This window comes from Bos indicus, chromosome 2, assembly GCF_029378745.1.
Source record: "Bos indicus isolate NIAB-ARS_2022 breed Sahiwal x Tharparkar chromosome 2, NIAB-ARS_B.indTharparkar_mat_pri_1.0, whole genome shotgun sequence".
In the NCBI taxonomy this organism is placed as follows: Eukaryota; Metazoa; Chordata; class Mammalia; order Artiodactyla; family Bovidae; genus Bos; species Bos indicus.
This window is the reverse complement of record NC_091761.1, coordinates 115469218-115490333: the sequence shown is the minus strand read 5'-3', so window position 1 is coordinate 115490333 and position 21116 is coordinate 115469218. Positions and strand designations below refer to the sequence as shown.

The window sequence follows — 21116 nt, the reverse complement described above, 5'->3', positions numbered from 1 at the left end:
TTCTCTTCTTTTCACAGCTATTTGTAAGGCCTCCCCAGATAGCCATAAGTTAAATAAGCAGGGTAAGCTTATCAACTTATTAATATCAACTATGATATCAATGTCAATACAAGAAAAAACAGGTTATATTAATTGGATACTCCTAATTTTACTTTTTTTCCCCTCCTTTTCCTAAGGAGGAAAAAAAAAATAGGAAATAGGAAAAGGAGTACGTCAAGGCTGTATATTGTCACCCTGCTTATTTAACTTATATGCAGAGTACATTATGAGAAATGCTGGACTGGAAGAAACACAAGCTGGAATCAAGATTACCAGGAGAAATATCCATAACCTCAGATATGCAGATGACACCACCCTTATGGCAGAAAGTGAAGAGGAACTAAAAAGCCTCTTGATGAAAGTGAAAGAGGAGAGTGAAAAAGTGGGCTTAAAGCTCAACATTCAGAAAACGAAGATCATGGCATCCGGTCCCATCACTTCATGGGAAATAGATGGGGAGACAGTGGAAACAGTGTCAGACTTTATTTTTCTGGGCTCCAAAATCAGTGCAGATGGTGACTGCAGCCATGAAATTAAAAGACGCTTACTCCTTGGAAGGAAAGTTATGACCAACCTAGATAGCATATTGAAAAGCAGAGACATTACTTTGCCAACAAAGGTTCGTCTAGTCAAGGCTATGGTTTTTCCAGTGGTCATGTATGGATGTGAGAGTTGGACTGTGAAGAAAGCTGAGTGCCAAAGAATTGATGCTTTTGAACTGTGGTGCTGGAGAAGCCTCTTGAGAGTCCCTTGGACTGCAAGGAGATCCAACCAGTCTATTCTGAAGGAGATCAGCCCTGGGATTTCTTTGGAAGGAATGATGCTAAAGCTGAAACTCCAGTACTTTGGCCACCTCATGCGAAGGGCTGACTCTTTGGAAAAGACTCTGATGCTGGGAGGGATTGGGGTCAGGAGGAGAAGGGGATGACAGAGGATGAGATGGCTGGATGGCATCACTGACTCGATGGGCGTGAGTCTGAGTGAACTCCGAGAGTTGGTGATGGACAGGGAGGCCTGGCATGCTGCAATTCATGGGGTCGCAAAGAGTCAGACACGACTGAGCAACTGAACTGAACCGAATTTTACTTTTTATATGGCATACTAGTAAAATGTGAAATGTATTAAAGAGCGTATCTTAAAACAAATTTTTGTTGCCTATTTTCATGCATAAATTTATCTAGTAGCACTTATAGATTTTTTTCCACCTATTCTCCTCCACCCCATCATAATATAAAATCGTCCTTACTTCCTGTAATACTCATAATAATGTCCTGCCCTATTGGACTCTGAACTGCTTTCTGTCATTTTTTTATAAGTGCCGAGCTTTATCTAGAAGGCACAGAACAAAAGGTAAAACAGTGCCAGACAAACAGCCACCCAGACAGGATTTCTCCTAAACCAGGGGGTGATCATGACCTGCTGCGAAGGATGGACATCCTGCAATGGATTCAGCCTGCTGGTTCTGCTTCTGTTGGGAGTAACTCTCAACGCAATACCTCTAATTTTAAACTTTGTGGATGAAGACCAATTTTTTGAAAACCCCATCTCCTGCTTTGAATGGTGGTTCCCTGGAATTATTGGAGCAGGTGTGATGGTGAGTGAAATTTATTTGACTCGGTTTGGGGAAACGCCTACCTATTATATTGAAGATGACCTAAAAACAACCTTGCAGCCTTGCAGTGAGCTATGTCTTGGCTTAGGATATACTGCAGGGAAATGAGTATGGTATTAACTTGTATTGGCATCAGTAAAGAATGGCAATTTAAATGAACTGTGGTATAGGCTAGGGAGCTTGGGCCAAAACATAATAATACATTGATAAAAGTTGGTTGGATTATTATGTATCATACTGTTACCAAATCCAGGTCTGGCAGCTCACTGCTCAAAAGCCATTAGAGTTCAGGCTGGTGGAAAGGAAATTTTTCTTTATTTTGGATGCCGGCAATTGACTGTGTGTGTGGGGGTGGGTAGGGGGGGATGCCTCCAAAATCCAACTCCCCCAAACTAACAATCAGTGGGCAAGAGCTTTTATAGACAGAGGGAGGCGGCTACATGCAACAACAGTACAGTCAGCTCTGATGGCCGTCTTGAAATTGGTCACTGGTGGTCTGACCAGGGTCATCTCGATTGTTTTAGGTACAATTAATCTTTAGTTTCAGTTTGTTCCAATTTTCTTGAGGCTGGTTCTCAGAATTGTGGCAGTTCATATCATGGCTACATTCTGGTTGCCATGTAGTTAACTTTTTCCACCTGGTGGGGATTTTAGTATCTATAAGGCAGCTCACAGAATACAGCTCAGAATATTACCTATAGCACTTGAGAAGGAATTAAAACGTCCATGGAATTCTCTAGGCAAGAATGCTGGAGTGGGCAGCCATTCTCTTCTCCAGGGGATCTTCCTGACCCAGGGATCAAACCAGGGTCTCCTGTATTGCAGGCAGATTCTTTCCCATCTGAGCCACCAGGGAAGCCCGTTTAATGACTACAGTGTTCTCATTTGGTTTCCTTTCACTGTTTTCCTTTGTTTCTGCATTTTCCCACTTCTCTGATTAAGTTAATTCTTTGGCTAAAGTTTTTCCACAGGCAAAAGGCAGGCTGAGGACCTGAGGGGCAAGGATCGTAGGAGGCTGCTCCATTTCAATACTTCTTCGTATATAAGTCTGCTTTCCCAAGCTTCAGAGGTAGTGGTAAAGACTTTTTGAATTCATTGCCTCAGCTTTCTTTTGCCATCCCAGTCTCCAGGTACACCCAGTGAATACAACAGGAGCAGGAAGAGCTCAGTAGGAAGGGGGAGGGTCATTTCAAGCCCAGTGAACCTACTGGATGAAAATTGTGAGGCATGAATATGACACTGCCTGCCCCTAGGGGAGTTGACCTAAGAGGTTTGAGACTTGAAACCCTGGCTCTCTCTAACCTCAGGGACTTTTTTGACTTAGATCTTACTTACAACCCAAACATCATGGTGCTTGTTTAAAGTTTGACAATTATTAATAGGTCTATCTTTGTTGAAGTCTGTAGCCGAGCAGTGTAAGGCAGAACTGCCCAACGTACCTGGCCATAAGTCACCCCAGGCACTTTTAATACATGCAGATTTATATGCCTTTTCCTGAGAATCCTGGTGTAGGTGGGTTAGGTGTGACCCATGGTGTGGCAACAAATCCTGTTTTCAGACCTGGCAGAATATCTCAGTTCTGGTTGAGTCCCCAATATATTACTACTAGCAAATCATTTATCCTGTGATTTTGTTTCCACATCAGTAAAAGTGGGAATGTAACTAAAGTTGGAAAATTCAGCATTCAAGAGGCTCATTTTTGTTATACCATTGAGGGCCTACTTAAGGGTGGTCTCATGAATGCTAGAGAAAAGCTCCCTTGTTTGGATGTGCATTTGTGTTATAATGATGATCGGTTACTGTTCTTAGTCTTATTCCCTGACTTACACGAAAACAATCTTTGTTGTTGTTGTTGTTGTTCAGTCCCTCAGCCGTGTCTGACTCTTTGCGACCCCCTGGACTGCAGCACGCCAGGCTTCCCTGTCCTTCGCCATCTCCCGGAACTTGCTTAAACTCATGTCCATTGAGTTGGTGATGCCATCCAACCATCTCGTCCTCTGTTGTCCCCTTCTCCTCCCGCCTCCAATTTTTCCCAGCATCAGGGTCTTTTCTAATGAGTCAGCTCTTCACATCTGGTGGCCAAAGTATTGGAGGTTCAGCTTCAGCATCAGTCTTTCCAACGAATATTCAGGGTTGATTTCCTTTAGGATTGACAGGTTCGATCTCCTTGCTGTTGGGTCATTATATATGAAACAGACACCACTGACTTCATACATTACACTATCTTATTTAAACTCTATAAAAATCCGGTTGAGTAGTTATTAACATTCGTATTTTAACAGACCAAGAGAAGGTTAAGAATGTTAATAAGGTCGCACAGTAGGCGTGAAACCCAATTCCAGATTTATCAGACTCCAAACCTGTTTCCCATCAGTATTAGCACCATAATCCTCATCACCTGTCTCAGGCTGACAAAGGGAAAGACAAAATCTACAACTTAACCCATAAACTCAAGTAACCAGGAAACCAAAGCATAGAAAGATTACATAAGTATGAAACTGTTTCAGAGAATCTAGACTTTCTTTCCAGATAAAGTTTCCTTTATCACCCTCAATAAATACTAACAATGTATTGCTATCACACCAGGTTCTTGCTATTACTCAGTATGATGCAACATCTTCACAGCATCAACAACTCTCTGAAGCATTCAATAGACATTTTATTGACAGAGATTCAAACTCTGGACTAGGATCACAAACAAATAGGTGGATGATAGAAAGGCTATTTTCTTGATCCTCAGCCATGTATAGAATGTGGAAGAATATCTTTTTCAAAGGAAATTGTGTCCTTTACATCAATCTAAATACTGACTTAGTTAAAAATATTGAACTCTCAATATACTTGTATATACACAGAAAAGTTAATGAAGAAGAAATCACTCCATTAATAAGCACTTTTGTCGTAGTTCTTGAAATCCAGTTCTAATCTGCAGCATTTTAAACTAGTTTCAAAAACAGGGAACTTTGCAGGGAGTCGTTAATAATAAAAAGTATGGAATTCATCATCGATCACTTCATAAAATAGTTATTTTGTGGCTTTATGATTTACCCAAAACAGAAACGAATCTTTTCATCTTTGAAACCATGACTAAGAGTATTCAAATATTATTATCTTCACTTATTATCTACTAAATGGAAAATCAATACACATTCTTTTCCCAAGTACCAAAAAAACAACTTGAAATGTTTCCTTGAAATATTTCCTCTAAAAAATAGAAAGACTGTTTTATTTTATAGGTTAATTATAAGCCTAATCTTAATCATGATTACTTATTGAGTTCACTTACTATGTAATAATCAATTATTAAAGTCTTAGAGTAGAAACGAACGTTAAACAAATTAGAAAATACTGTTTAATAAGAATTTTCAAAATACAGCTTTTATATTTATAGTGAGCCATGGTCTTGTGTTACTTTCATATTCAAGTACTTTGAGGAGTCCCAGAAATCTGCATTCTAACAGAGCTGTAATGGTCTAAAGCTATTCTGGACTTCATTTATAAAATCCTATGCCATCGCAAAGAGTTGGACACGACTAAAAGAAAAGAAAAAAAAAAATCCTATGCCTTATTTCTAAAACTGGATGAAAATATGAGCTTCTGTAATGAAAAGTGAACAATGCTACTTCTTTTCTTTATAAAAACAAAAGAAAAATATCAAGAAAAATAGTCTCACAAAAACTCTGATACGTTCGAATGTGCTTAGGAATTGAAGAGAAAGAGTATTCTCCAGATTACGTATTTTTGTAGGAGACAATCTGGAAGATTTATAATTCAGTCATACACACACACACACACACGTGCACATTTTAATGTCCATCCTATAAAGAATCCCTCTAATCTCCAAAGTTCTGAATGGGCAAAATCGTTGAAATACAATGAGTTATCAAATTGCCGGTAATAATGTAACAAAGATGTGTCAACATGCCAGAAGTCAACCAGGTGAGGATTCATATATGAAAAGCTATTATTTATAAAACCCCTTTGTAAGAGAAGGGAACTATGAATGTATCTCAGCATCTCTGAAGTAAGTTAATCTTCAAGAAATTTAGCAGAGTTTAATTTGTATCAATAAGGAACATGGAATGACTTATCCATCTAAATTATAATTTAATGTTGCTCCGACTTTAACAGATTAATTAATTTTCTAAATCGGGGTTAGCTTTTTTTTTTTCCCTCTGTGAAAAGCCAGGTAGTGAATATTTTAGGTTCTGGCAGCCAGCCAGTCTCCCTCACAACTATTCACCTCTCCTGCTCGTGCACCAAACCAGCATGAAAAGTTAAGTAAGTGAACGGGTATGTCTGTGTTTTCATAAAACTTTACAAAAAAGAGGTTGTAGGCCATTGTTTGCCAGTTCCTGTTCTAAACAATTTGTTCCTTAAGCTCAGAAGGCAGTATCACTTACAGGTACAACATAAGACGTGTAGCCCGTGAACCCTGGCACCTATTTGGGTGCATAAATTTCTTTCCTCTTTTCTTCTGGGCTCTCAGCAATTGAGGGTCTAGGCTAACATACATACATGTGCCCTCTGAATCATAAGGATGCTGGTGTTCAAGGCAGTCTGTAAGCAAATCTTGATAAAAATACAAAGTGTTTTCGGAGTCAGTTCATGGTCAGAGAAGGGTGAAGTTTGTCAGGAAAGCTGCCTTGTAAGGTAGGAAAGCTGCCTGTTCTCTTGGAGAAGGAAATGGCAACCCACTCCAGTATTCTTGCCTGGAAAATCCCATGGACAGAGGAGCCTGGTAGATTCCCAGTCCATGGGGTCCCAAGAGTCGGACACAACTTAGTGACTAAACCAAGGTATTCAATCTTAGATGTGCTCTGAAAGGATAAAGGTAGACATTGTATTGGAAAGATAGATTGGGGGGAAGGAGCAATTAGTAGGACATTGAGATGACTGAGGGAGGTGATGGTGGTGGTAGGGAAGAGAATGAATAAGCTCTGTGAAGGAAAAGAGAATTGTTAAGAATTGGCCAGTGTGGTTGGAAGGGTGGTTAAGAGTCTGGGCTCTGGAACCCTAGTGGCCAGCTTTGACCGCCCCCACCCCCTTTCTCAGGCAAGTTACTCAAGCTTTCTGGGCTTCAGTTTTCTGGCCCAGTAAAATGGGGATAGCTAGCATCAACCTCATAGGAATTTTATAAGGTTGCAAATAAACTAAAACACATACAATAGCTATAACAGTGCCTGTTATGCTGTTAGAACTCAACAAAATGTTACAAAGAAAAGAGTGGGAGGACAGAGAACTACCCAAGGGCAGCTGTGCTGAGACAGCAAAAAAAAAAAAACAAACAAAAAAAAACAGAAACAAAACCAAAAACCCTGTGGCTAAAATTTCTTAAGTGGAAGGAAGTAATCAACATCCCTCCCTTCAATGATATAAAACTTCTTCCAGGAAGAATTTCTAGTCATACCTGCTGACTGCATGAGTACCTGCTCAGTCGCTTTAGTTGTGTCCAACTCTTTGCAACCCCATGGACTGCAGTCCACCAAGGCTCCTCTGTCCATGGGATTCTCCAGGCAAGAATACTGGAGTGGGTTGTCATGTCCTCCTCCAGGGGATCTTCCTGACTCAGGGATCAAACTTGCATATCCTATGTCTCCGGCATCGCAGGTGGATTCTTTACTGCTGAGTCATCAGGGAAACCCCAGCTGCTGACTAGTTATTAGTAAACATTTGAACTTAACTCCTGAGAATGTGACATCATTCCTTAGAGCTTTCACCAGCAGTATGTATTTGACACTGAATGTAATACAAGATTTCTAAACATCAACGTGAAGTGAAACCGTTTCATACCATGGACACAGGAGTGGAAAGGAGAATGTAGAGCTAAAAATAATCCTCAAATCACAAGTTTGGGGAATGAGGGAGCTGGTGGTGCCCCTGGGAGTGGGAGAAGGGTGATGATAGAATTGTTAGTTCCCAACTTCCAGGCAGACAAAACCATCAATTTCCTTTCTGAACACTTGCTGGATTAACTCACACCATTTTAGGGAAATTGGGTAAGTGCTTGCAGATTATAGTTTTTTTTAAAAAAGTGAATTTTGGATGATGCAACCAACTCTTTCAGAAGCATTCCTTTCAAAATAATTGATAAATAACTCACTGTATTTAAAGTCCAAGTCTCTCTCATGGTGACTCAGAGTAGTGTTAAAATGTAGATGGGAAAGTCTGAAACTGCTATCCTGAAATCCCCTATCCTTTGCCCTCCCTTGTAATCTTTATGGTCCAAATGGCGATCACAAGATAAAGGACACTGCCACACTTCCTTCTTGTTCTCTTAAGCCTTGGCTTCCCACAACTGCTGGTAAGTAGAAGGTGAAGATTACTGCTTTATCATCTGCTGGGAAGTAATCATATTCATCGTTCCTGTTGATGTACTTTCTAGGCGATTCCAGCAACAACGATGTCCTTGGCAGCGAGGAAAAGAGCGTGCTGCAACAACAAAACCGGGGTGAGCACAGTGCAGCTGGTCTGGGAGCAGAAGGGCAGAAGCAATTCCTGGCACCTCAGCAAGGTCGCCGAGGCGTCAGCATCAACTTCATCAACTGTGTGGCTCCAGTGGTGGGACTGGTCCTAGACACGTGCTATTTAGGAGGATTTATGCGATAATACTGAGACTGAAGTTTGACTTTCTGCTTTCCCGTAAAGCTTTATTTTTGGAGCCAGCTTTTGGACCTTTCCTCAATCTTCAGTTTCAGTCTAGAGGTTTTCAAAGAAAGATTTATAAGTCACTCTCAGAGCTGTAATCAGTTTCATAATACTCAAGTACTCATTATTTTTGTGATGTGTATAAAATACTTAGGGAAAAGTACTCTGTTTTCTCATGCACGTGAAAGACTGGTTTACTAGGATCAGAATGTTAATTGTCCTTATGCAGTTAAGTTAAAAGAGAACATCACATTTTTTCCCCCAAACATTTTGGTATGTATAAGATTGTTTAAGACTGTAACTAAGTCAAAAGTGAAGGAGGACTTCCCTAGTGGTCCAGTGGTTAAGACTCCAATGCAGGGGACTCAGGTTCGATCCCTGGCCTGGTCAGGGAACTAAGAACCCACATGCCATTTGGTGCGGCAAAAAAAAAAGAAAGTTTGAAAAGTAAAGAAAATTAATATTTACTAACCTTCTCTCACTGTGTATGTGTTAGTTGCTCAGTCATGTATGACTCTTTGCAACCCCATGGACTACAGCCTGCCAGGCTCCTCTGTCCAAGGGATTCTCCAGGCAAGAATACTGGAGTGGGTTGCCACTTCCTTTTCCAGTCTCTCACTGTACTCAGAACATTTTCAAGCATGTTATCTTATTTTTCTGAAAATCGATATTTTATGATTTATTGACTGAGAAATTAATCCTCAGAGAAAGCAAATAACTGCCAGCGTTGCACCATTAGCAGGTCGATTTGTATCCACACCACCACCACCAGATTCCAAAATTCCCAGTCTTTATGCCATGAAAATGGTTACACAGTAACTCTGAGGACAATTCTTTAAGGAAGCAAGCAGATCAATAAACCAGAAATCACAGTACATATTCCTGGCTGAGTCTAAGGTTTTAAAGCAATGATTCTCAGCTTGATGGGAACATTAGGACCACCTAGGGAAAATGTTAAAAATACCCATGGCTTGTGGCCCTCCCTAAGATTCTGTATCAGTATTTTTCAAAAGCACCTTAAGTGATCCTAATATGCTCCCAGGGATAAGAGCCATTGTTTAAAAGTGTCATATTTATAACCATAAATTAGAAAATTAATTTTTAAAAATACCTTTTCTGACATTTGGTATTTGTCTAGCATTATAGTTACTTTGCTGGTTATTTATAGTCTCTCTCTGGTCCTGACACATTGCAGTGGTCCACTGAAATGGACAAGGTTCAGGTAGAGCATACAGGTTCAGGTTTTTCAGAAACAATGGCAATGATCAATTATTTTTAGTTGTGGCTGCAATGGGTCTTTGCTGCTTCTGTGGGCTTTCTCTAGCTACAGCATGTGCACTTCTCGTTGCAGAGCGTGGGCTCTAGGCATATGGGGTCAGTAGTGGTGCACAGGCTTAGTAGCCCTGTGGCACGTGGGATCTTCCCAGACCAGAGATCAAACTTGTATCCCCTATACTGGTAGGCAAATTCCTAAGCACAGGACCACCAGGGAAGTCCAAGACCAACGATCTTTTGAAGAGTCTAATGGAATGGCAGGGACCTTGCCCTCTGCGTTCTTGCATAAATCCCACCTAATCACTCCTAGATCCTAAGATCGAGGTCTGTAAGGTAGCTGGACAATGGCAGCGATGGATGATAAAGACCACATATGCTGCTGAAACTTGCAACAGACTACGCTCGTGTAATAAAGTGTGCAAACGTGCCTACTTTATTTTTCAGATGTTTCTTTCATCACTTCTGAACGCCATCACAGTCATTGGAGCTGCGTATTGCCTGCTGGTGTCCATCCAGGCTCTCGCGGAGGGCCCTCTCATTTGCAACTCTCAAAGCAACACAACTTCCAGTTGTGAATTTTCCCTTAAAAACTTAACGTGAGTAACTGTTTGCTTCCTTACACAGCTGCAGCTAATTAGGTTAGAAGACTGTGGTGCTGACCTGGTGCCATGTTTCTTTCATGGACAGTCTTAGGGATTTAGTACAGTAATCCGAGCTGGTGCAACCTCAGAGAAATGGAGGAATCACTGCATTCAGAATGCTTTGGGTATGGTCTTGGCTAAAAGGAGCAGACTTAGATGGATTATCCTTGTCTTCCAAAAATCTACGGCAGCATATGTGCATGTATATAAAAAATTTCTGAAAATGGGCACCAGAAACTTTCATCCTTGAAGAATGGTAATGAAGGATGCCCTCAGGGAGTGAAAGGAGCACTACTTCTGATCAAAGTAAACTTGTAGCGAAATGGCTGAAAGTGTTAGTCACTCAGTCATGTCTGACTCTGAGACCCCATGGACTGTAGACCGCCAGGTTCCTCTGTCCATGGAGTTTTCCAGGCAAGAATACTGGAATGGGTTGCCATTTCCAACTCCAGGGGATCTTCCTGAACAAGGGATCAAACCCAGGTCTCTTGCATTACAGGTAGATTCTTTACTGTCTGAGCCATGAGGGAGCCCAATTATACTTGTAAAACCTAAGCATATATTATTTGAAAATCTGAACAAAAACAAAGTAAGTAAATAAAATAGAGGCTTACCATTAAGCCCTAAAAAAGAAACAAAGCAGCAGCCAGTGGAATCATGCAAACATAATATAAATTACACTATAGGCACGGGGATGAGTCAAAAGTTTAAGTCATGGAGTAGCAAGTAATGCTGAAAAGTTACATGGAAATGGTTCTGTGCCTTAATCTAGGCACAACTGGTAAAACTGAAAGAAAATAACAATCTCATTTGTTAGTTATATATTGTTCAGTATGAAAAACAACTAGAATTCACTTTTGTGGTAAAAAAAACCTGCTCCCCTTTTTCCTTATCTTGAATGGTTAAAAAATAAAAGTCTCTCAAAATTTGCATACCACAGTTGTGAATCAAAATGCAAAGAAACTCACTTTACTAATAGAGTTGGAATAAGAAATCAGAGGGCTTCCCTCTGGGTGGCTCAGTGGTAAAGAATCTGCCTGCCAATGCGGGAGACTTGGGTTGGGCCCCTGGTCAGGGAAGATCCCCTGGAGAAGGAACCCACCACTTTCACTTTCCTTATTTATGGCTGTGCTGCTGCTTGGGCTTTTCTCTAGTTGCAGCAAGTGGGGGCTATTGTTGCAGAGCACGGGCACTAGGGCTCACAGGCTCAGCAGCTGTGCCTGAGTTTTCGGCTTAGTTGCTCTGCAGCATGTGGGATCTTCCAGGACCAGGGATCGAACCTGTGTCCCCTGAACTGGCAGGCAGTTTCTTTACCACTGAGACACCAGGGAATCCCTAGAAATGCTTGTTGATGAGTACATAATGAACAAACTTTTACAGCTGTTAAGCATACAAGGGTACATCCTCTGGAACCCTGATCCTAGCTAGTTTCTTGGCACAGTATTTTCTTTTTTGTTGGGGGGCACGATATTTTAAAAGCAGTATCTGTTTTACTGGACATGTCCTTTTCTGGAGGTCATGCTGCATTCTCAAGATGATCAGTGGTATTTCTGAATATTTTTTTAAATCATTTCTTTCCTTTTTTTTCAGTGCCAATTATAAAGAATCCTTTGATCTGCAGTGGTTCTTCGAAGACTCTTGTGTTCCTCATACGGATTCCAATAATCCCTCCATCACCAACACAACAGCCAATAACTGGAGAGTATACAACTTGCACTTCAATTCTATAGAAAACCAACACAGGATTATCCATTTCTCAGTATTTTTAGGTCTACTGCTTGTGGGCATTCTCGAGATTCTGTTTGGACTCAGTCAGATACTCATCGGCTTCTTTGGCTGTCTGTGTGGAGGAGTCTCTAACGGAAGAAGCCAAATCGTGTAGTTTAGTAACAATAAAACAGAAATACTAGTTCAAATCATTTGAGAACATTTAAAAGACATGCTTTTAGAAGCTCAATAATAGAACATTACCTAGAAAGCTGTGGATGAGTTAGAAAGGTTGTTTTTAAAGTCAACTTTGATATAATTAAAAAACAAATCACATTTAAGCATGCTAGTAAATGCAAATTCTCATATGGAAAAAAAATATCAGTCATTGACTTTGGAGAAAAGTGGAGAGAAGCTTTCTGGTTATTTTGTGTCTTTCTGTACTTGTGTATTATTTGGATTTTCTAACTATATTCCCATATGTGGAGAAAACGAGGGAGAGTAAGCAGGACAGAAGTTATAATAAGTCAAAGTATGTGATTTTTCTTTTTTTTTTTTTATTTCTTTATAATTAAAAAAGATAAATACATACAATTGACCGTTGAACAACTCAGGTTTCAACTCTACAGGTCCACTTATGAAGCAGATTTTTCCCAACAGTAAATACCAGAGTACCACATGATTTTCGGTGCTGTTGGTTGAATTTGTGGGTACAAGAGCCCTGGATACAGTCAAACCAAGGATATGGAAAAAACAGGCATATTATATGGAGGGCCAGCCACATTTTCTTGCCTGGAAAATCCCATGGTCAAAGGAGCCTGGAAGGCTACAGTTCATGGGGTCACAAAGAGTCAAGACACCACTGAGCAGCTAACACTTCTAACATTTGATTGTGTAGAAAGTTGGTGCCCCTAACCCTCCAAGCTGTTCAAGTGTGAAAGGTCATCTGAATATAATCAAGTTTTCAGACCTCATACAGGAAATCCAAGAAAAGAGGACATATTCAGACAAATTCAGACAAATTCAAAAGGTGGGACAGCACATAACAGTCAACTGTTTTCAACAAGAAAATGTAGTACAAGAAAGAAAACAAAAAGTTGGATGGGTTGAGGGAACTATTCTAGATTGAGAGACCAAAGAGACAGGTATGATTCAACCAAATGGACTATGTCATTTGGTTGGACCTTGGCAGGGTAAGTGGGGGAACGTGTACAAGTTTTAGGTATTATTAAGGACTTATTGTTTGTTTTTTATGCCTGATGATGGTTTTATGGTTATGCAGGAAAATGTCTTTATTTTTCAGAAATGCATATTTATGGGGGAAAATCAAGTCTTTCACAATCTGGCTTATACATATGCCAAGTTCAAAAGACAGGATAACGAAACAGTGTATTGGCCATATTAAAATGTTATAGACAAAACTTAAAATCTACCATTTTATGAATTATGATCATGCCTGCATTTTTATTTCAATTATTTATATATTATATTCACTGGGCTTAAGATTCTAGAAATAATATACAATTCCTATAGCTGCCTGCATCCCCCAATCAATGACATCAAGCGCTTACAGGCATTTTTTTCTGAACCAATTTACTGTATAAAGATCTTCTCCCTATGCTCCTATAAACACCTATTTACCATTAAATATCTCCTACTTGAGAAAGCTCCCAGAGTGCATGATTTCAACAAAAATCAGCAGGTACCAAAACCACTGTTATCACATCTCATCCCATGTCGCAGTGTACCAAGTTACTTGTTCTAAGAGGCTTTCCCTAATAGCCTAATGAAAAGTGGGCTTCCCATCCTCTCTCCTTCAGCATTCTTTCATTTACAGTACTTATAGCAATGACAACAGCATTTTAACTCCCTCTTGTTCCTTAAATTTCACTCTCCCCCATAAGACCATAAGCTGCACGGGGTACAAGGATGTTTCTTTTATTCACTCTGGTAGAGTCAGTACCAAGTAAGTACCTGATACAAAATAGCAACCCTATGAATACTTAACTTTATTGAATAAATGAATCCTATTTTTAGATCTCAGCTTTTAGCCAAGACTCACTGCATATTAAATGAAGGCCAAACTGCTAAGAGTCATAAAATTAAAACACAAGTAAATGTGACAGCTCCCTGTACTTGACTGAACAAGTCAGTGACGATGTATATAATCCTCATCAGCCTGGAAATGGCTGAGAGATGACCCCAGTTCTCTACAGGGTCATGAACAGAGACTTGAGCCTCTCATTTTGGAGGGCAAAAGAAAGGATGGTTGACAATGTAGCACAATTGGCTCAAACGGCTGGTAAGCTACTTCTTTGTTATTTGGCCTTGTGGAAACTGCTGCCATGGTGTATAGCAGATACACCTAAATGCCTTTAAATGCTTAAAGCTGATGGGCCACTTGCGGTGGGTTGGCTACATGTCATCTCTACCCTGGTACCTAAAATTGCAAATGCATGTCTGTACAAATGCCCTCCACCCCCACCCCAATAACATACACCTATACTTGAAAGTGTTAGTCACTCGATCGTGTCCAACTCTTTGTGACCCCAAGGATTGTAGCCCGCCAGGCTCCTTTGTCCATGGGATTCTCCAGGCAAGATTACTGGAGAGGGTAGCCATTCCCTTCTCGAGGGGATCTTCCTGACCCAGGATCGAACCTGGGTCTTCTGCATTGCAGGCTGATTCTTTGTTGTCTGAGCCACCAGGGAAGCCTAACATGCACCTAAGTCACTTAAGCTTATTGCTTTTTATTTCTCACTTCCACCCCATGTTCAATCTCATTTTGGAATTTTTTTTTTTTTTTTTTACTGTATCTACCATCTGAAACAGTTTCTCCCTATTCTTCAGCATATATCTCAAGTTCCTCTCCTTCATAAAATATTTTTATAATCCTCTAATTCATTAATGAGCCTTATTTCCCTCCTCCTCCATCAATCTATCAATTTCTTAACAGTGGGGCTTGTGGTGGTGTATTTGCTGAAGCCAGTGCTGTGCACACAGGACTGTCTGCTTATTGACATAAACTGTAAGTAAAAGAACAGTTACAGTAATTCAATTTTTCCAAACTTGAGGCCAGAAAAGTTCAAATTCAATGACAAATATAATTAAGAAGCTGGATAACAGACATTTATGCAGGAAAGGAAGGAAAATTCTCTTGCAAATATATTTTCATAAAATCATCTCCCAAATGTAAATAACCAGCAAATGCTTTAACAAATATTCTGAGAAGTGAAAAAAACTCCCACCTTTAAATAGAGTTCCGAAAGTAGTGGCACAACACACTTGCTGCACTTGTACTTGCTACTGAGCTGTTATGGCCCTGGTGAGCCTGGGAGGCGGAACAATGGGTGACTGGCCCCAACTGTATCCTTTTCTCCCACTGCTTCCTGCATCTGAAATCTTTTCTTCATTCTCTGCTTGTTGAAATCACGTCTTTATTTACTTTGAGATTCAGCTTGAATATCTAAGATGTATTTCTAGACCATCCTGTTTTTTAAATCATTTTTGTAGTTTCAATTATTCACAGAAATTACCTTGAGATATACATATAAAGAGAATTGCTATAATGAATGATATCACAAGGATATTATTAATATGAAAGTCAGAAGACTTTCATGGGTAAAAAAAAAACTGTCACCAAACTCATGATAAACCCTAAGAATTAAAGAAAAGAATCCCTTCTCCAAGTATTTTTTGAAGGACACAGAAGAAGCAAGAAAAGAACAGCTGAATACACCTTTAAGGAATTTTCCCTAATTGCCTTTCTCAAAACTCACTGTCTTGGTAGAAAGATACTGAAGATGTATGGCAAATGCTGTACCTAAGTAAAATTCTATCCATTTCTGAACAACAAAAAAAAAAACAAAAAACAGTTTGGAAATTAAAGGCTCCCAGCACTTGGTTTTCTTGATGCTTTTAATCTCATGAAATTTAGAACATCAGCTAAACACAACGGAAAAAGCAACAGAACTGACGGTGTTTCTATCTGAATCACTTTATAGACACTACATATTAGAAAAACAGCTGTAACAAAACCAGTGTCTACCGCTACCAGGACGAAGATCCGACTCGCTACCTGCCATGTCATTAACTGTACTAGTCGCTCCAGACATGGGGAGACTTAGATGCATATAAAGAAATACGACATGGAATATAGCACACAGCACAATATGAAATAAAATCTTTCAACAGACAAATACAGCTTTGGTTGACAGTTTATTAAATACACCACATTTGTACCTTATTCTGTAGTTTTTTAAATCATTCACACACAGACTTAGTAAAAATGTACTTTATAGAAAACCATCTGCAAAATAAAAATAAAAATGCACATTTTTGCCCACATTTTAGATAAACCGCTGAAAATGTTAGGAATTATTATATTGGAGGTGATCATGAAACATGGGGTAGCTTGATTTTATTAAATCTGACACCAGACCAGGACTTCAGTAGTGTTAATGTTGGAATGTGGATGCAAAAATGTCTATTAACTAAATTGTTTAATCTAATAGGGTTTGAGAAATCACTACAAATAGGACAAAATGAAGTACTATTTTTCCTTTACAGACATTTTGCTAAACCCATTTTCTATACACTTTCTCACACTCAGAATTAGTGGTGCAGACTGAAGAGGCAAAAAAAAAAAAAAAATTCCTTAAAAAAAAAAAAAACCAACTAGATCCTATTTACAAAACATGCAAAGTGTGAATTTTAAGTAGGTGTTATGGCGGAACTGGTTAAAAGTAAATATGGTCAAGTGACAGAATATACCTTTACTTCTGCAAATGTAAGTCCTTCCCCCTCCTTTCTGGGAGAAATACATTTTCAGGGCGTGGACTGTGAAACGGCATACAATGCAAAGACAGAAAACAAAGAAGTTTGCAAATTCTTTATATTTCCAGCTGTTGAGACAATATTTCTGAGAGCTGAGGTTACCTCTAGCGGCGAAACCAGAGCCAGCTATTAAGCAGCCAGAATGCTACAGTAATTGAATACATGACCATTTCTCTTTTAGCCCGTTCTTTGTTCTCCTCTTCCAGAAGTTGTAGACGTCTATTTAGTTTGATTATCTGAGTGAAAAACATCAAAAAATGAATAGAAGCTTTAATGCATGATTCATTCAGATTCTTATTAAGTAGTTTAATTTCTCAAAAGAATTATTACAAACATGAGAAGTTTTATTCGGCGCCAAAAAAGAAAGTTGTACATAGGGAAAAAAATGTTATCCACGACAGCTTAAATTCATTAAATTCTCTTAAGAGCTTCTGTCACTCAGCTTCAAGTTTTTCCTATTTAACCCGCTTTAACTGCTTTATGCTTTCTCTAAGTTACTCAGAGGGCCCCATGTATTAACCTACTGGAGTGGGCCCTGTGATCTGCCACCCAGGCCTTCAGGACTAAAATGCTAATTCTCCACCTGCCAGGAGTGTCACTGGTCAACAGCACTGTTCCTGGCTGTTGGTCCTTACTATGAGCAGCCCTGGGCCGAACAACTGTCTTGCCAAGTTCACGCTCCCTTATGAAGACAGTGTGCATCCCACAACTGGTTTGTGATGGCGTTAAAGGCCCAGGTTCCTTGCTCCAACTCTGAAGGGTTATCCCAGCTTCAGAGCAATATACAGCTGTATAGATTTGCTTAAAATGTTAATACCTCGTGTTGCTGGCTAGAATTACATCAATCCATTTTGGTAATACTGTTTTATGATGATGAAAACCTGTAAACCATGATTTAATATATCTTTAATCAAAATGGGAATATCAATTACAGTTTAATAAAGTTTGACAGAGAAAGTATTTTAATTCATGGGTTACAATGGAGAGAAAACTGATAAAATGGATAAAATGTTAGGAACTACCACTTTACATGTAACATGAATGGAATTTAGGGTCACATGCTGTTTGGTACAGTAAATACCTGTCGTCTTAATGAAGCTGCATCTACAACTGTCATGTCTTCTGAAGTTCCTTCAATCATTGCATCTATATTTGAAATGCCATACCTGAGAAATAAAACACGATTCAATATTAGAACAGAACTAAAAGTACCTTGCAAGTCACATAACATATTATGTAATGTTCAGAGGACTGTTATAAAGACTGGTATTTAACAGTACAAATTATTAAAACATTTATCAATCTGAACGGGTATTAATAAAGAGAAGAGCTTAAGGGAACAACTATCTACAATCCTGGGAAAGTGTCTTGAAGGTCAGAGAAAGAGAAGAAACCCTGACTAAGGACGTAAATAAGTAGACAATTCAACTCAGAGAGACTGGCAGTGTTAAAAAAGGATACCTGGTTGAAAAGATCCGAGAGCTGTCACTCTGCTCAGAAGTCCCTGCTGAGACTCACTGGCAGGGAACACAAAGTAAACACACTCCAGCTAAAAGCCTAAGACTGATCAGTTTTTATTTCTCCATCTCTTCTCTTCTACTTCCCCTCTTGCCATTTCTACTCTTCACTTATTTCCAATTATCTAATCTCTCCTGTATCTCCAGAGAAGCAGTTCTAAAATAACCTGAACACACTTTGCCACTACATTCAGATCCAGAATTTCAGTACCGTAATTAAGGAGCTGTGTATAAAATAATGCTGGAAGGCCGCTAAGACAAACTCTCGAGAAAACATTAAAAAGTTCTTCTTGTTCAAATGCAGTTACTTCTAAAGGGGCAATGATTTTTAAATAAGTGACAATCAACTACTGAGAAACATACAAATGCTATTATTCCTCTTTGCCTCGACTTCCACTTTTAAAATATATTTTAAGATACAATTTACATACCTGATAATTCACTTCACACATGTACAGTCTGTTTAATTCTGTATGGCTATTTCAATAAAATGGCTCATTAACTTTTCTGAATGAGATTATAAATAAATCAGATTTAAAAGTTACTCCTATGTAATCTAGAGTTGGCACATACATCATGTTTTTAATACTTTAAGCAAGTCCCCATAACAAAAAGCACATTACCATACAAAGGGGTACAAAGGAGTATGAAGAGAATTATATTTTTCATTCAGACATGTTAAAGACAAGTCTATTTAGAAAATCCTTTTGTTATAAATGCTACTGAAAATAATTCAAAAATACTTTAATAAATAATGTGTAACAATTTTTTATTTTATAATCCTGCAGTGCCATCATTCTGAACACCAGTTAGAATTATATAGGTTGCGGTTTCAATGACACTTGGTGTGTACTGACTTCAGATAACCTAGAATGATCTCTAAATACTCCTTTTATGGCTAAGTTAACTTGCTTTCTCCTAATCTGCCCTTTCCTTTATGGGGGAATAGAGCAAATACACTGGAATATTGACAGTAACTGCATCAGGTAGAGAAGTAAGCTACCAAGTCAGTAGGTGATCTGCCCTTTGCGTCATGAGAATAGAGCAAATACACTGGAATACTGAGGATAACTGCATTGGGTAGAGAAGTAAGCTACTCAGTCAGTAGGTGCTAGAACTATGGGTTTACAAACATCTGAATTCCTCTTAACATTAAGCAGAATTATTAAACGGTTAGTGGAAAAAAATAAAGGTTGAAGATTCCTCTTCTCTACACTTTATCCTCAAAATAAAAGTTTTCTATTTCTGTGAGGTCATATATGAGAATAAATAATTGGGGGGAAAAATCAAACAACAGAAGCAACTGCTTCAAAGGTAAACGGACCCAGACTGAATGCAGAGAAATGAACTGTAACTGAAAGGAACTCCCCACAACTTACATTCTGAACTAACTATAATTTTAAATATCTGTAAAGGAAATCTTCATTTGCTAAGAAATCTAAGGATATGAAAAAGACTCTACCTGTATAATTCAACTTAAAACATGTGTGTTTTAACCAAAACATGTATTTATCAGACCTAAAATATCTGTAAGAAATTCTAAGTCAGATCACTGGCTGAAAATAACAGAAAAATAAAAGGATCACAAATTTATGAGAAATATACAAGGAAAAACTTGTTAATAATGTAAAAATAAACTAGTCAGTTGAGTGGAATGGGACTCCTAAGGACATATTTTTCAATTTTCCAATCAGAATTTAGTATTAATGAGAAACCCATGTTTCCCTCTTCTGCCTGAAGATGAACGGTGCCAACTTGCTTCCTCTTATCATTGAAATAATGCTGCCAGTTTGAAATCAACTGCTGCAGATGTTGCTTAAAATGAAATTGGCTCTGAAAAAATTAAAGTAATGGTATCATTATTGTACCAACCATTTTTTTTCTAACCGTACAACTTGGGAAATGAGATTTTGGGTACTTGAGAACCTTAAGTATTAGTATGTGCCATTCTATCTGTCCTTGTGCACGACAGGAAGAAACACCTACTTTAGGCTAAGCATAACTCAAAGTGAAAGCGACAAAATAAGAGAGAAAAGCTTCATCAACAGATGACAAAAATGCTTAAAAACTAAATTCTCTTTCTAAACATTTAACTTCTCAGGCTGTCAATCCTAATTGCCCCAATTTAAAATGATGCTTTATAGACAAGTTTATCTATACAGTGAAAGTGACGAAGTGACACTATAGACAATTAACAACTAAAAAGGAAATGCTAGACAGAACCTCAGGCAACAATTAACATAATGCGCATAAAGCAAGGTTTAAGATTCTTTTTTTCTGTGTACTAGTATGATCGTCCATTAAAACTGTGCTTAAATACACTGTCTTAGATGTTCACATGGTAATGTATTATAACTTTTTCTTTATACTCTCTTGGCCAAATGTCACAAATGATTAGACTGTTTTTAGAGAAAAGCAGGGGGTCCACCTAGAGAAAACTCTAGAAGTTAAAGCTATAATCTAAAGACATGGCTACTGCATGCATTACATCCGGCAAAATAAAACACATTCAACCAACTGTTCACCCTGGTAATTACAAAGTCTCAGAGTTTACCTGACGTTGTCATGATGAGGATTAGAAGTGGCGGCAGCAGACCCACCACGCAACACAGGTCTAAGGCAGGTTTTTGCAGGAGAAGGCACAAGACAGAATCAGGAAACAGAGAGTAATAAAATAAAAGCAAAAATAAGACAAATAAATGTCAAATAGGATTATATTGTATGTTTCAATACAATATAATATATTTCAAATACTTTACGTATCTTCGTCTCGCTATCCTCCATGTTATGACTTTCATGAATTGAGCATTTTACAATGAGTTAGAAAACAAAGGGAACCTC

General features: G+C 38.7%; 2 protein-coding genes across 14 annotated transcripts in view; one reads left to right on the top strand and one right to left on the bottom strand.

Moving 5' to 3' along the window:
• The first annotated feature begins 1177 nt into the window (after positions 1-1177).
• TM4SF20 (transmembrane 4 L six family member 20) lies at positions 1178-16121 on the top strand. The gene is made up of 4 exons (XM_019977935.2): positions 1178-1633; positions 8037-8102; positions 10019-10170; positions 11806-16121. Exons 1-4 carry the CDS (start codon positions 1451-1453, stop codon positions 12095-12097), a joined length of 693 nt encoding a protein of 230 aa, XP_019833494.2. The 5' UTR covers positions 1178-1450; the 3' UTR covers positions 12098-16121.
• Positions 16122-16798: 677 nt separating this feature from the next.
• The window catches only part of MFF (mitochondrial fission factor), a 28343-nt gene continuing 24025 nt past the window's right edge, over positions 16799-21116 (bottom strand). For 12 of the 13 annotated variants that reach the window (XM_019977815.2, XM_019977826.2, XM_019977850.2 and 9 more), the window contains 3 exons: positions 20830-20889; positions 17840-17924; positions 16799-16994 (listed from right to left, as the gene is read on the bottom strand). In XM_019977815.2, coding sequence (XP_019833374.2) covers positions 16863-16994; positions 17840-17924; positions 20830-20889 — 277 coding nt within the window. In that variant the 3' untranslated portion in view covers positions 16799-16862. The remainder of the gene's footprint in view (positions 16995-17839; positions 17925-20829; positions 20890-21116) is intronic. The other variant, XM_019977914.2, reaches the window with a different exon arrangement.

Coding starts and splice junctions, on each gene's coding strand:
- TM4SF20 (XM_019977935.2), top strand. CDS start 1,451: ATGACCTGCTGCGAAGGATGGACATCCTGCAATGGATTCAGCCTGCTG. Junction 1,634..8,036: donor TTATTGGAGCAGGTGTGATG/GTGAGTGAAATT, acceptor TGTACTTTCTAG/GCGATTCCAGCAACAACGAT. Junction 8,103..10,018: donor GCTGCAACAACAAAACCGGG/GTGAGCACAGTG, acceptor TTTATTTTTCAG/ATGTTTCTTTCATCACTTCT.